Source organism: Mobula hypostoma, chromosome 5 (assembly GCF_963921235.1).
Source record: "Mobula hypostoma chromosome 5, sMobHyp1.1, whole genome shotgun sequence".
Taxonomy (NCBI): domain Eukaryota; kingdom Metazoa; phylum Chordata; class Chondrichthyes; order Myliobatiformes; family Myliobatidae; genus Mobula; species Mobula hypostoma.
In genome coordinates, this window is record NC_086101.1 from 157,906,895 (window position 1) to 157,921,979 (window position 15,085).

Genomic DNA, 15,085 nt, shown 5'->3' on the forward strand with positions numbered 1-15,085 from the left:
AAGAGAGCATGATCTGGGAGGTGGGGGTCCCCGATGATGGATGCTGCTTTCCTGTGACAAAGCTCCCTATCAATGTGCTCCACAGTGGTGAGGGCTTTACCTGTGATGGACTGGACCATATCCACTACTTCACAACATCCATCGATTCTCCTTTGTCTATCCTGCCTGTTATTTCCTCATAGAATTCCAATAGATTTTGTCAGGCAACATTTCCCCTTGAGAAAACCATACAGATTTTGGCCTATTTTCCATTCAAGGGCATTAGTGTTTCCATACCAGGCTGTGATGTAGCTAGTATCTTTCTTGTCATACCATGGGCTCTCATCTTATTAAGCAGCCTCAAGAGTGGCACCTTTGTCAAATGCCTTCTGAAATTCGAAGTTCACGACATCCATCGATTCTCCTACTTGTTATTTCCTCAAAAAATTCCAATAGATTTTGTCAGGAAACCATGCAGACTTTGGCCTATTTTATCATGTGCCTTCAAGTACCCTGAGACCTCATCCTTAATAATCAACTCCAACATCTTCTCAACCACTGAAGCCAGGATAACTGGTCTATTAATTTCCTTTCTTCTGCATCCCTCCCTTCCTGAAGAATGGAGTGATATTTGCAATTTTCCAATCTTCCGGATCCATGTCAGAATCTAGTGATTCTTGAGAAATCATCACCAATATCTCCATAACCTCCTCAACCACCTCTTTCAGAACCCAGGGACATAGTCCATCTGGTCCAGGTGAGTTATCCACCTTCAGATCTTTCATCTTCCCAAGCACTTGCTCACCCATGACACACTTGAAATTATGGCGTACTGCTAGTGTCCTCCACAGTGAAGGTGCAAGCAAAATTATCCAGGGCACCTTCAAAAGGGCAAACTCATGGCAGAGCAGATTGATGGATACAATTAAATATTCCCGTTTCAGCCTGCTACGGCTGAGAACAACAACAGCATCCAAGGTCTATAGAGTTAATAAAGAGGTTTCAAGGTGATTGAATAATCTAGCGCTGCTTAAAACCGACTGAAATAATATCCACTGTGGCCATAAGTCCCTAGCTAGGACACCATGTCAGAAACGTGGCTGTTGCTCGGGCATGAAGTTTGTTTAGAAAAAAAACACGTTTTTGACTACCAATACCATGTCTTGCTGGCAAACATAGAGTCTCTGGTAAATAAAACCAACAATCTCAAAGCTAAGGTGCTGCATTAGAGAAACATTAGGACAGCATGCGTCCTCTGATTTACATAATGCTGGTTAACCCCTTGCTCACTGGACGCAGTGATTCAGTTTGACACTATACACCGTCAAGATAGGACCATCGAATTTCTCAAAAGCAGAGATGGGATATGCCTCATGATCAACTCCTCTTAGTGCACAAATGTCTCAGTGATGTCCCAATTCTGTTCACCAGGCCTGGAGTGTATTATAATTAAGTGTCTGACGCAGGAGATTTCAGTGATCTTTTTGGTTGCGGTGTACATTCCACCTCAAGCAATATCAAACAGGCTCTAGGTGATCTGAGCGATGTGATCAACATGCAAGAAATAGCAACCTCTGACACCTTCACCATTATCTTGGGGGATTTTAAGAAGGCCAGTTTGGAAAAATCACCAATTATCATCAACAAATCACTTGTAGTACCAGAGGAAACAACACACTGGACCACTGTTACACTGTTACACTGTGGGTGCTTACTGTGCTATTCCACACCCACACTTTGGAAAGTCTGATCACCTAGCTGTATTTCTACTCTGAGCATAGACAGCACCAGCAGTGAGGACCAAGAAGGTATGGACAGGGGAAGCACAGGAGCGCTTACAGGACTGCTTTGAATTGGTGGACTGAACTGTATTCGGGGATTCATTTTCGAACCTGGATGAGTATGCTGCAGTTGTTACCAACTTCATTAAAAGTGGATGAGTGTGCACCTATGAAAATTTGTTGCACATTCCCAGACCAAAAGCTGTGGATGAACCAGGAGGTTCATTGTCTGCTGAGGGTTACATCCGTGCCATTTACATTTGGCGATCCAGGCCTGTACAAGAAAGCCAGGTATGTCTTGTGGAGGGCTATTTCAAGAGCAAAGAAATGATTCCGAGTGAGGTTGAAGGCAACATCAGATGCCTGTCAGCTCTGACAGGGTTTGCGGGCATTACTTCCTACAAAGTGAAATCCAACATCATGAATGGCAGCAATGCTCAATTCCAGACGAGCTCAATTCCTTTCTGCCCACTTTGAAGGGGAGACAATAACTACAGCTGTTACACCTTCATAAGGCAACAGGCCCCGATGGAGTACTTGGAAAGGTTCTGAAAACTTGTGCCAATCAACTGGCAGGTGTGTTCAAGGCCATTTTCAACCTCTCATTGCTACAGCTGGAAGTTCCCACCTGCTTCAAAAGGGCAAAAATTATACCTCTGCCCAAGAAGAGTAGGGTCAGCTTCCTTAATGACTATTGTCCAGTAGACTGTCTTGTCTCCCTTTCTCTTCACCATTTACACCTCGGACTTCAACTACTGCACAGAGTCTTGTCATCTTCAGAAGTTTTCGGATGACTCTGCCATAGTTGGATGCATCAGCAAGGGAGGTGAGGCTGAGTACAGGGCTACGGTAGGAAACTTTGTCACATGGTGTGAGCAGAATTATCTGCAGCTTAATGTGAAAAAGACTAAGGAGCTGGTGGTAGACCTGAGGAGAGCTAAGGTACCGGTGACCCCTGTTTCAATCCAGGGGGTCAGTGTGGACATGGTGGAGGATTACAAATACCTGGGGATACGAATTGATAATAAACTGGACTGGTCAAAGAACACTGAGGCTGTCTACAAGAAGGGTCAGAGCCGTCTCTATTTCCTGAGGAGACTGAGGTCCTTTAACATCTGCCGGACGATGCTGAGGATGTTCTACCAGTCTGTGGTGGCCAGTGCTATCATGTTTGCTGTTGTGTGCTGGGGCAGCAGGCTGAGGGTAGCAGACACCAACAGAATCAACAAACTCATTCGTAAGGCCAGTCATGTTGTGGGGATGGAACTGGACTCTCTCACGGTGGTGTCTGAAAAGAGGATGCTGTCTAAGTTGCATGCCATCTTGGTCAATGTCTCCCATCCACTACATAATGTACTGGGTGGGCACAGGAGTACATTCAGCCAGAGACTCATTCCACCGAGATACAGCACAGAGTGTCATAGGAAGTCATTCCTGCCTGTGGCCATCAAACTTTATAACTCCTTCCTTGGAGGGTCAGACATCCTGAGCCAATAGGCTGGTCCTGGACTTATTTCATAATTTACTGGCATAATTTACATATTACTATTTAACTATTTACGGTTCTATTACTATTTATTATTTATGGAGCAACTGTAATGAAAACCAATTTCCCCCAGGATTAATAAAGTATGACTATGACTATGACACTTGCATCTATAATGATGAATTGCTTGGAGAAGTTGATCATGGCCAAAATCAACTCCTGCATCAGTAAGGACCTGGACCCACTGCAATTCGCCTATCGCCACAATAGGTCTATGGCAGACGCAACCTCAACAGCTCTTCACAAAGCCTTAGATCACCTGGACAATACAAACACCTATGTCAGGATGCTGTCTGTGGAACATAGCTCAGCATTTAACACCATCATTCCTACAGTCCTGATCGATAAGCTACAGAACCTGGGCCTCTGTACTTCCCTCTGCAATTGGATCCTTGACTTTCTAACCGGAAGACCACAATCTGTGCGGATTTGTATTAAAAACTCCTCTTCACTGACGATGAACACTGGCGCACCTCAGGGATGTGTGCTTAGCCCAGTGCTCTACTTTCTCGATACCTATGAGATATGTGGCTAGGCACAGCTCAAATGCCATTTATAAATTTGCTGATGATACAACCATTGTTGGTAGAATCTCAGAAGATGACGAGAGGGGCTAAAGGAGCGAGATACACCAGCGAGTTGAGTGGTGTCACAGCAACAACCTTGCACTCAATGTCAGTAAGATGAAAGAGCTGATTGCAGACTTCCGGAAGGGTAAGATGAGGGACCACGAACCAATTCTCATAGAGGTATCAGAAGTGGAGAGAGTGAGCAACTTCAAGTTCCTGGGTGTCTAGGTCTCTGAGAATCTAATCTGGTCCCAACGTATCGATGCAGCTATAAAGACAGCGGCTATATTTCATTAGGAGTTTGAGGAGATTTGGTTTGTCACCTAAGACACTCGAAAACTTCCACAGGGGTATCATGGAGAGCATTTGGACAGGCTGAATCACTGTCTAGTTTGGGGGGGGGGGGGAGAGAGGATACTGCACAGAAAAGAGCGACAGGAAGTTGTAAAATTAATTATCTTCATCTTGGATACTAGCTTTTGTAGTATCCAAGACATCTTCAAGGAGTGATGTAGAAAAGTGGCGTCCATCATTAAGGACTCCATCACCCTCTTCTCATTGTTACAGTCAGGAAGGAGGTACAGAAGCCTGAAGCTGCACATTCAATGATTCAGGAACAGCTTCTTCTCCTCTGTCATCTGATTCCTAAAAGGACATTGAACCCATGAACACTACCTCCCTTTCATTATTTCTGTATCATACTACTTTTACCTTAACTATTTAATACGCATAAATACACTTACTGTAATTGATTTACTTTCTTCTTTTATTATAATATATTGCATTGCACTGCTGCCATGAAATTAACAAATTTCACGACATATGCCAGTGATATTAAATCTGATTCTGATTCGGAAATACTTATTTAGTTCATCCACCATTTCCTTGTCCCGAGGGCGTCCAAATGAGACTAATATCCTTGCAGGCAGATTTGCTCGAGCTGTTGGGAGTGGGTTAAACTAATATGGTAGAGGGATGGGAACCAGTATGATAGAGCTGAGGATGAGCCAGCAGCTTTACAAGTAGATTATGTAATATATAAAATGAATGTAAGGGAGGACAAGCCAATGATTGGGTACAACTGCAGACAGACCAAAGAGTTAAATTGCATCACAGACACAAAATTCCTGAGGACAAATAATGCAGGACTGAAGGTGCTATATTTAAATGCACGTAGCATTCGGAATCAGGTGGATGAACTCGAGGCACAATTAGAGATTGGTCAGTATGACGTTGTGAGCATCGCCGAGTCGTGGCTGAAAGGTGGTCATAGTTGGGAGTTTAACATCAGAATCAGGTTTATTATCACCGGCATGTGACGTGAAATTTGTTAACTTAGCAGCAGCAGCTCAATGCAATACATAATCTAGCAGAAAGAGAAAAAAAAATAAACAAGTAAATCAATTACATATATTGAATAATTATTTTTTAAAATGTACAAAAACAGAAATACTGCATATTAAAAAAGTGAGGTAGTGTCCAAAGCTTCAAAGTCCATTTAGGAATCAGATGGCAGAGGGGAAGAAGCTGTTCCTGAATCGCTGAGAGTGTGCCTTCAGGCTTCTGTACCTCCTACCTGATGGTAACAGTGAGAAAAGGGCATACCCTGGGTGCTGGAGGTCTAATGGAGACTAATGATAAAATAAGTCAAACTCAGAATGGTTTCTGTAAAGCAAAATCTTGCCTTACAAATCTGTTGAATTATACAAGGAAGTAACAGGCAGGGTGGACAAAGGAGAGGCATTTACTTGGACTTTTCATAAGGTACTTGATAAGGTGCCTCACACGAGGCTGCTTAATAAGATAAAATCCTGTGGTGTAATAGGAAAGATACTGGCATGGATAGAGGAATGGCTGACAGGCAGGAGGCAGCAAATGGGAATAAAGGGGACCTTTTCTGGTTGGCTGCCAGTGGCTAGTGGTGTTCCTCAGGGGTCATTATTGGGATTGCAACTTTTCACATTGCTTGTCACCGACTTAGATATTGGAATTGATGGCTTTGTGGCAAAGTTTAAAAATGATACAAGGACAGGTGGAGGGGTAGGTGGTGCTGAGGAAGCAATGTGACTGCAGCAGGACTTAGACAAATTGGAAGAATGGGCAAAAAAGTGGCAGATGGAATATTGTTGGGAAATGTGCGATAATGCATTTTGGTAATAGGAACAATAGTACAGACTATTATCTAAATGGGGAGAAAATTCAGACATCAGAGGTGCAAAGGGACTTGGGAGTCCTCATGCAAAACTCCCAGAAGGTTAATTTACAGGTTGAGTCTGTGGGAAAGAAGACAAATGCAATGTTGGTATTTATTTCAGGGGGTATAGAATATAAAAACGAGGAGATAATGCTAAAGCTTTACATTCTGGCCGCACTTGGAGTACTGTCAACAGTACTGGGCCCCTTATCCCAGAAAGGATGTATTAACATTGGACAGAGTCCAGAGGATGTTCACGAGGATGATTCCAGTAATGAAGGGATTAATATATGATGAGCATTTAGCAGCTTTGGGCCTGTACTCACTCGAAATTAGAAGAATGCATGGGGATCTCATTGAAACCTACCAAATATTGAAAGGACTAGATAAGGTGGATGTGGAGAAAATGTTTCCTCCGTTGGTGATATCCAGAGCTAGAGGGCACAGCCTCAAAATTGAGGGGCAACCTTTTAGAACAGGAGTAAGGAGTAAATTTTTTAAACCAGAGAGTGGCGAATCTGTGGAATTCTCTGCCACAGACTGTGGTAGAGACTGTCTGTGGGTATATTTAAAGTGGAATTTGCTAGATTCCTGATTAGTTGGGGCATCAAGAGATGTGGTGAGAGGGCAGGCATATAGGTTGAATGGAACCTGGGATCAGCGGCTCTTTTGTCATACTGATACATCTGACTTTAGCTTCTCCCTCTCTAATTGCAGGGTGAATTTTATCATATTATGATCACTGTTTACTAAGGGTTCCTTTACCTTAAGCTCCCTAACAAATCCAGTTCATTTAACAAAACACCCAATCCACAACAATCTTTCCCCTAATGGGCTCAACAATAAGCTGCACTAACTAATGCCAACTCACAGGCATTCTACAAATTCTTTCTTGGGATCCAGTGTCAACCCGATTTTCCCAATCTACCTGCATATTGAAGTCCCCCTGACTATTGTAACATTGCCCTTTTGACATGCATTCTCTATCTCTTGTAATTTGTAGCCCACATCTTGGCGACTGTTTGGAGGCCTGTATAAGACTCCTATCAGGGTTTTTTTTTACCCTTGCAGTTTCATAACCCTATCCACAAGGATTCTACATGCTCCGATCCTATGTCACCTCTTTCTAAGGATACGATTTCATTTTTTTTACCAACAGAGCCAACCCACCCCCTCTACCTACCTGCCTGTCCTTTCAATGCATTGTGTGCCCTTGGATGTTATGCTCCCAACTACGATCTTCTTTCAGCCATGTCTCAGTGACGTCCACAAGGTCATACCTAACAATCTCTAATTGCACTACAAGAGCATCTACCTTATTCGGTATACTGCGTGCATTCAAGTATAACAGCTTCAGTCCTATATTCGTCACCCTTTTCCGTTTTATCCCCATCTTATACTTCAACTCATCCCTCTGACTTCAATTTTGCCCTATCATCTGCCTGTCTTTCCTGACAGTCTCACTGCACATTGCATCTAGTTGTACACCAACTGCCCCTTCTGCCCTATCGCTCTGGATCCCATTCCCCTGGCAAATTAATTTAAACTCTCCACAACAGCTCCAGCAAAACTGCCCAAAAGGATATTGGTTCCCCTTGTGCAGTCATGCCATCCCCAGAAGAGATCCCAATGATCCAAACATCTGAAGTCCTGTCCCCGGCAGCTGTTCCTCAGCCATGCATACATCTGCCAAATCATCCTATTCTTACTCTCACTGGTGTGTGGCACAGGCAGCAATCCAGAGATTGTTACCCTGGAGGTCCTGCTTTTCAGCTTTTTACCTAACTCTATATATTCTCCCTTCAGGACCTATTCCCTTTTCCTACCTATGTTGTTAGTGCCAAGACTTCTGGATACCAGCCCTCCCCCTTTAGAATACCGTGGACACAACCCGAGACATCTGGAATCTCGTCTCCATTACTCTAACTATAAAATCCCCCACCCCTACCTACCTTCCCTTCTGCGCCGCAGCACCACACTCAGTGCCAGAGATCCAGTCACTGTAGCTCTCCCTGGTAGGTTGTGCCCCCAGCAGTATGCTTATTATTGAGGGGAACAGTCACAAAGATGCATTGCACTGGCTGTCCATTTCCTTTCCCTCTCCTGACCTGCCTCCTGCAACTTAGGGGGTGACCACCTTCCTGAAGCTCCAATCTATCACCTCCTCATTTTCCTCTACGAGTCAAATGTCATTGAGTTGCAGCTCCAGTTTCTTAACACGTTCTCTGAGGAGCTGCACCCCAATTCACCAGGTGCAAATGTGGTTATCCGGGAGGCTAGAGAATTTGACGTTCATGCCATCAGGTAGGAATCAGAATCAGGTTTGATATTACTGGCATATGCTGTGAAATTTGTTGACGTAGCACAGCAGGACAATGCAGTATATGATAAATATAGAAAAAATAAATTACACAAAGTATTAATATGTATATTAAATAAATAAATTTTTAAAAGTAGCGCAAACACAGAAATAATAAAAAAGTGAGGTAGTGTTCACGGGTCCAATGTCCCATTTAGAAATCAGATGGCAAAGGGGAAGAAACTGTTTCTGAATTGCTGAGTGCGTGCCTTCAGCTTCTGTACTGCCTTCCTGAAGGTAACAATGAGAAGAGGTCACATCCTGGATGATAGATGTCCTTAATAATGGACACTGCCTTTCTAACGTGCCGCTCCTTGAAGATGTCTTAGATACTGTGGAGGCTAGTATCCACGATGGAGCTGACTAATTTTTCAACTTTCTGCAACTTATTTCAACCCTGTGCAGTAGCACCCCATCCTTTCCCCCCCCCCCCACCCCATACCAGACAGTGATGCAGCCTGTCAGAATGCTCTCCAGGGTACATTTGTGGAAGTTTTTGAATGTTTAAGTAACAAACTAAGTCTGCTCAAACTCCTAATGAAATCTAGCCGCTGCCTTGCCTTCTTTATAGCTGCATCGATATGTTAGGACCAGGTTAGCATATCTTCAGAGACATTGACACACAGAAACTTGAAATTAGTCATTCTCTCCACTTCTGATCCCTCTATGAGGAATGGTTTGTGTTCCCTCATCCCTCGTAGGAGGCTACCTGTGCGATTTTACTCCTCCACCTTGAGCGTGGCTTCATGGTGGCAGAAGAGAAGGACATGGACCAACTTGTCGGAACAAGAATGGGGATGTGAATTTCTTTCCAATCCTGATGAAGAGTCTCAGTCTGAAACATTGACTGTTTATTCATTTCCACAGATGCAGTCTGATATGCTGAGTCCCCCCCAGCATTTTGTGTGCTGTCATTATCATAGCCCCAATGGAGGGTCTCAACCTAAAATGGTGACTGTCCATTTCTAGATTATGAGAACACTAAGTCCTCTTTTATTGTCATTTAGAAATGCATACATGCATTAAGAAACGATACAATGTTTCTCCGGAGTGATATCACAGAAAACAGGACAAACCAAAGACTAACACTGACAGAACCACATAATTATAACATATAGTTACAGCAGCGCAAAACAATACCATAATTTGATGAAGAACAAACCATGGGCACGGTAAAAAAATCATCATGAGGTGGTGCCTAACCCACTGAGTTCCTCCAACTCCTTCGTGTATTACTGTCATTATCACATTGCCGCTTCTGGGAGCTTGCTGTGCATAATACAATTACCATTGATCCTATCATAAATCAGTGACTACACTTCATTAGTTACTTCACTGAGCCAAATACTTTGGGATACCCTGAAAGAGGCAATTTAAGTGCAACTTTTTTTCTCTCTCTGTTGTCAGGCATGTATAGCTCTGACATCAAGTACACTGCTGCCCCTTTACACATTTTGCTGCAGAAAAGAGCAACGGTTTCTAATACCTTACATTTTTTGAATGACGTTAGAATTCACAAACATAACCATGTCATTTGAGAGTTTAAAATAAAAACAGAAAATGCTGAAATATTCAGCAGGTCAAGCAGCATCTAATGCCAAAGGAACAGAGTCAATATTTCAGATCAGGTCATCAGAGCTGATGAACTGCACTGCTTCCAAGACATTGCAGAACTGAGGGCCATTTTTTTCCAGATCTGGCAACTAGGTAGAAGAGAACCAGCGCAGTTCTTCTGGTGTCCTGGCTGCTGCCTGACCTGCTGACTACATTCAGTATTTTGTGTTTGCTTCAGATTTCTAGCATCTGCACTTTTTATTTCCTTGATTAGACAGTTCACCGTACTGAACAATACTGAGTGACTTGAATGACTAACATACCTTCTGGTCATTACTTATAGTGCAATGTCACATCATTTTAACATTCTGTTAATCTAAAGGCTGATTTATACTTGTGTGTACTAGCTTACGTCGTAGCCTACGCAAGTGGGCTACGCCGTTGTGAGAATCTATACTTGTGCATTGGTGTGTCTGTGTCGCTCTGCAATTCACTGCCAAAATGCTAGTTGGTGATGGGGATTCTATCCAACTGTGTTGAGTTTCTTCACTCAACACGAAGAAGCTCAAACTTCAGACAACGGCAACTGAAACTGAAGAAGAGTGAACTTTCTGTGCTTGTCCGGCCACTGAGAGACATGGACGAGGAAATGCATTTCAAATATTTTCGGATGTCGGCAGGTAGATTTGACGATTTCGTTCATCATCTCCAACCATTTATTTTGCATCAGTGTCCGCACAGTATACTCAGAGACTGGCAATCACCATTTGAGTTTTAGCTTCAGATGGAAGTCAACAGGCTGTAGCAGCTAGCTGCAAACTGGCGTCAAGCACAGGGTCCCCCATAATTTCGGAGGTCTGTAAAGCTTTATGGAAACATTGCAGCCAGAGTTCCTCCCCTGCCCTTCAGTCACCCAATGGGAAGCTATTGCACTGTAGGAGGAAATGTGATGCTACCAAGCAGACCAATCACAGTTGTTGAGGTTTGTGTCGCCGCGACGCGTAGTTTCATTTCTGCGGAGGTGCGCATCAGGCTACGGCGTAGGGTACGCAGCTACGCCATACCTATGGTGTCGATTTGACGCACAAGTATAAATTGGCCTTTACCTTAAGGCAAAGAAAGTGAAGGTGTAGGGACAAAAAGAGGAGCAGCTGCACCAGATGAACTCCTTTGAATTCTACCGTCATGACAGGTAAAAATTAAAACTCCCCAACACATCACCAGCACCAACTTACTCACCATCAATGGCCTACAGTATGTTCCGAAAGTGGCTGGAAAAAGGCCAGCAGTATCATAAAGGATCTCACCCAACCTGCTTATTGGACTTTTTGTCCTACCTCAAGATGAGACTCAAAAACAGGTTGATCAACACCTGAATCCATTAACCCACTGCATGCACACGCGCGCGCGCGCACACACACACACACACCACCAAGCATCACTTAATGTGCATACAATCAATCTATGTGTATAAGTTATTTGTATATTGTGTTTTATAGGATTGCTTTTGTATTTATATTTATTGTGGTTTTTTTATATTGTGCTTTTATGCTTTTTGTGTTTTTTTATACTGCACGAGATCCAGAGTAATAATTATTTCACTCCTTTACACTGACGTCAATAAACAATCTTCAATGAAACATCTGGTGAGCCAAAATCATGTGCTGCAATACCTGAAGGGGAAAAAGATTAATGTGAAAAATTTTTCACAATCTCTAAACCCATCAATACACTTAATCTCCCGATCAATCAAAATGACCCAATTTATCAGGAAGGGCGTCCACTCTTGATGGATCAAGTAGCCAGTTGTGCTATCCACCTGCAACATACCTGCTGAAGTGTGCAGCAGAGGGGCTGCAGGAACTGGTTCCACTGGTGGTGGGGGTGCTGCACTGAAGAAGAAATCTTCATCTCCTCCAATGAGGTCGGTGGAGCTTTCCTGAGGCGCTGCAGGGGTGCCAGAAAACAAATCATTCAGCAGATCAGCATTGCTGGATATACTCTTCATTTCCGTTGCTGGAGGAGGCACATCTGGCTGCACGTCCCTATTCAGCCCCAGTAAATCCACATTATCCTCAGGAGGTAGTCCTGAACTGTGCTCTGCTGCTCCATCAATGTCTACTTCGAAGAAAAAATTGACTTCGTTTGTTTGTTCTGGCTGACTGGGGCTTTCAGGGTCATCAATCCTTGCTAATCCACGCTCACTAGAGAAAGCTGCAAACTCATCATCTGAAGGACCACCTTCTTCCACCAAGCCTGGATCGTCTTCATCTAGAGAGTGTCCTTCAGCTGTCCTGGAGTCATCTCTTCCCTCTAATAAATAAAAAAGAGTTAGGTCTAAAGTGACTCAGTCATACAACCCAATAAAATCTCCACCACTTCACTTAGTCACTGTCTTTCAATGCTAACTTGTAACACATTAAAGTTTCAAGGGCATTAAGTCTCCTTCTCGTCATACTTCTCATCAGTGTCTGTGAATCAATGAGCCATTTGACCGTGAATAGTTAAATTTATCTTTAGCTGGTTATGAAACAATGGCACTTCCCAGCAATGATAGTTTCCGAGGAGACACTGGATTGCATAGTCGGAGAGTGACTTCAAAAGAAGCAAATAGGGGCAGTTACAAATGCCACAGTTCCTGAAGAGACATTGGATTGTGCATAATTAAGCACTTGGCAATGACCAACCAAAAATTAGGTTTAAGCAGAGCGGCCATTGTATGAGTGGGCCAGTGTTAGAGTGGAGAGTTCTGGCATTGGCTCATAGAGGCTTCAGCAAGGAAGCGCCAAAGGCTGTAGGTAGATTTTTATCATTTAATTTTTCTTTCAGTGGGGCAGCAGGCAAGATAGTGGAATGCTTCTCTTGTGAGATGTGGGAAGGCAGGGAGACTTCCAATGTCCCTGACGATTATACCTGCAAGAAGTGCATCCAGCTGCAGCTACTTTCAGACCATTAAGGAATTGGAACTGGAACTGAATGAACTCCGGATCATTCAGGAGGCTGAGGGGGTTGGTCAACAGGACATACAGCCAGGCAGTTACCTTTAAGGTGCTGGACAGATAACTGAGTGACCATCTGGAGGGGAAAAGGGACATGCAGCCATTGCAGAGTTACCCCAGTGGCAGTTCCCTTCAACAACAGATATACCACTTTGGATACTGTTGGGGGCTGACCTAGCAGAGGAATGCCATACCGGTCAGGTCTCAGGCACTGAGTCTGGATCTGTGGCTCAGAAGGGAAGGAGAAAGAAGAGGTATGCTGTAGTGATGGGGATTCATTCGTCAGGGAAAGGATTGGAGGTTCTATGGATGAGAACAAGCTTCCCGAATACTATGTTGCCTCCTCCCAGATGCCAGGGTCTGGGACATCTCGGATTGAGTCCACAGGATTTTTAAGCTGGGAGACTGAGCAGCCAGAGATCACGGTCCATGTCAGCATCAATGACATGGGTAAAAAGGGTGATGAGGTCCTGCAAAGTGAGTTCAGGGAGTTAGGTGCTAAGTTAAAGGACAGACTTCAGGGCTATGATCTCAGGATTGCTATCCATGCCACATGATAGTAAGACCAGAAATAGGTAAAGTGGCATGCAAAAGTTTGGGCACCCCGGTCAAAATTTCTGTTACTGTGAATAGATGAGTGAGTAAAAGATGACCTGACTTCCAAAAGTCATAAGGTTAAAGATGACACATTTCTTTAATATTTTAAGCAAGATTACTTTTTTATTTCCATCTTTTACAGTTTCAAAATAACAAAAAAAGAAAAGGGTCCGAAGCAAAAGTTTGGGCACCCTGCATGGTCAGTACTTAGTAACACCCACTTTGGCAAGTATCACAGCTTGTAAACGCTTTTTGTAGCCAGCTAAGAGTCTTTCACTCATTCTTCCTTGCAAAGGCTTCTAGTTCTGTGAGATTCTTGGGCTGTCTTGCATGCACTGCTCTTTTGAGGTCTATCCACAGATTTTCGATGCTGTTTAGGTCGGGGGACTGTGAGGGCCATGGCAAAACCTTCAGCTTGCACCTCTTGAGGTAGTCCATTGTGGATTTTGAGGTGTGTTTAGGATCATTATCCTGTTGTAGAAGCCATCCTCTTTTCATCTTCAGCTTTTTTACAGACGGTGTGATGTTTGCTTCCAGAATTTGCTGGTATTTAATTGAACTCATTCTTCTCTCTACCAGTGAAATGTTCCCCGTGCCACTGGCTGAACAACAAGCCCAAAGTATGATCGAGCCACCCCGGTGCTTAACAGTTGGGGAGTTGTTCTTTTCATGAAATTCTGCACCCTTTTTTCTCCAAACATACCTTTGCTCATTGCAGCCAAAAAGTTCTATTTTAACTTCATCAGTCCACAGGACTTGTTTCCAAAATGCATCAGGCTTGTTTAGATGTTAAACATCAGGCTTGTTTAGATGAAATTTCTGACGCTGAATTTTGAGGTGAGGACGCAGGAAAGGTTTTCTTCTGATGACTTTTCCATGAAGGTCATATTTGTGCAGATGTCACTGTACGGTAGAACAGTGCACCACCACTCTGCTAAATCTTCCTGAAGGCCTTCTGCAGTCAAACGGGGGTTTTGATTTGCCTTTCTAGGAATTCTACGAGCAGTTCTCTCGAAGTTTTCTTGGTCTTCCAGACCTCAACTTGACCTCCACCATTCCTGTTAACTGCCATTTCTTAATTATATTACGAACTGAGGAAACGGCTACCTGAAAGCGCTTTGCTATCTTCTTATAGCCTTCTCCTGCTTTGTGAGCATCATTTATTTTAATTTTCAGAGTGCTAGGCAGCTGCTTAGAGGAGCCCATGGCTGCTGATTGTTGGGACAAGGTTAAGGAGTCAGGGTATTTATAAAGCTTTGAAATTTGCATCACCTGGCCTTTCCTAACGATGAGTGTGAACAAGCCATAACCGTAACAAGCTAATTAAGGTTTGAGACCTTGGTAAAAGTTATCTGAGAACTCAAATCTCTTGGGGTACCCAAACTTTTGCATGGTGCTCCTTTCCTTTTTTTCACTTTAAAATTGTACAAAACAAAAATAATACACTAATCTTGCTTAAAATGTTGAAAAGAATGTTTCAGCTTTAACTTAATGACTTTTGGAGATC

The 15,085-nt window shown here is 43.3% G+C and overlaps 1 protein-coding gene across 4 annotated transcripts in view; it reads right to left on the reverse strand.

Annotated features, from left to right (window-relative positions):
* The window catches only part of gak (cyclin G associated kinase), a 136,832-nt gene that overhangs the window by 24,228 nt on the left and 97,519 nt on the right, over nt 1-15,085 (reverse strand). For all 4 annotated transcript variants that reach the window (XM_063049208.1, XM_063049210.1, XM_063049209.1 and 1 more), the window contains exon 21: nt 11,813-12,295. In XM_063049208.1, the coding sequence (XP_062905278.1) occupies nt 11,813-12,295 (483 nt within the window). The remainder of the gene's footprint in view (nt 1-11,812; nt 12,296-15,085) is intronic.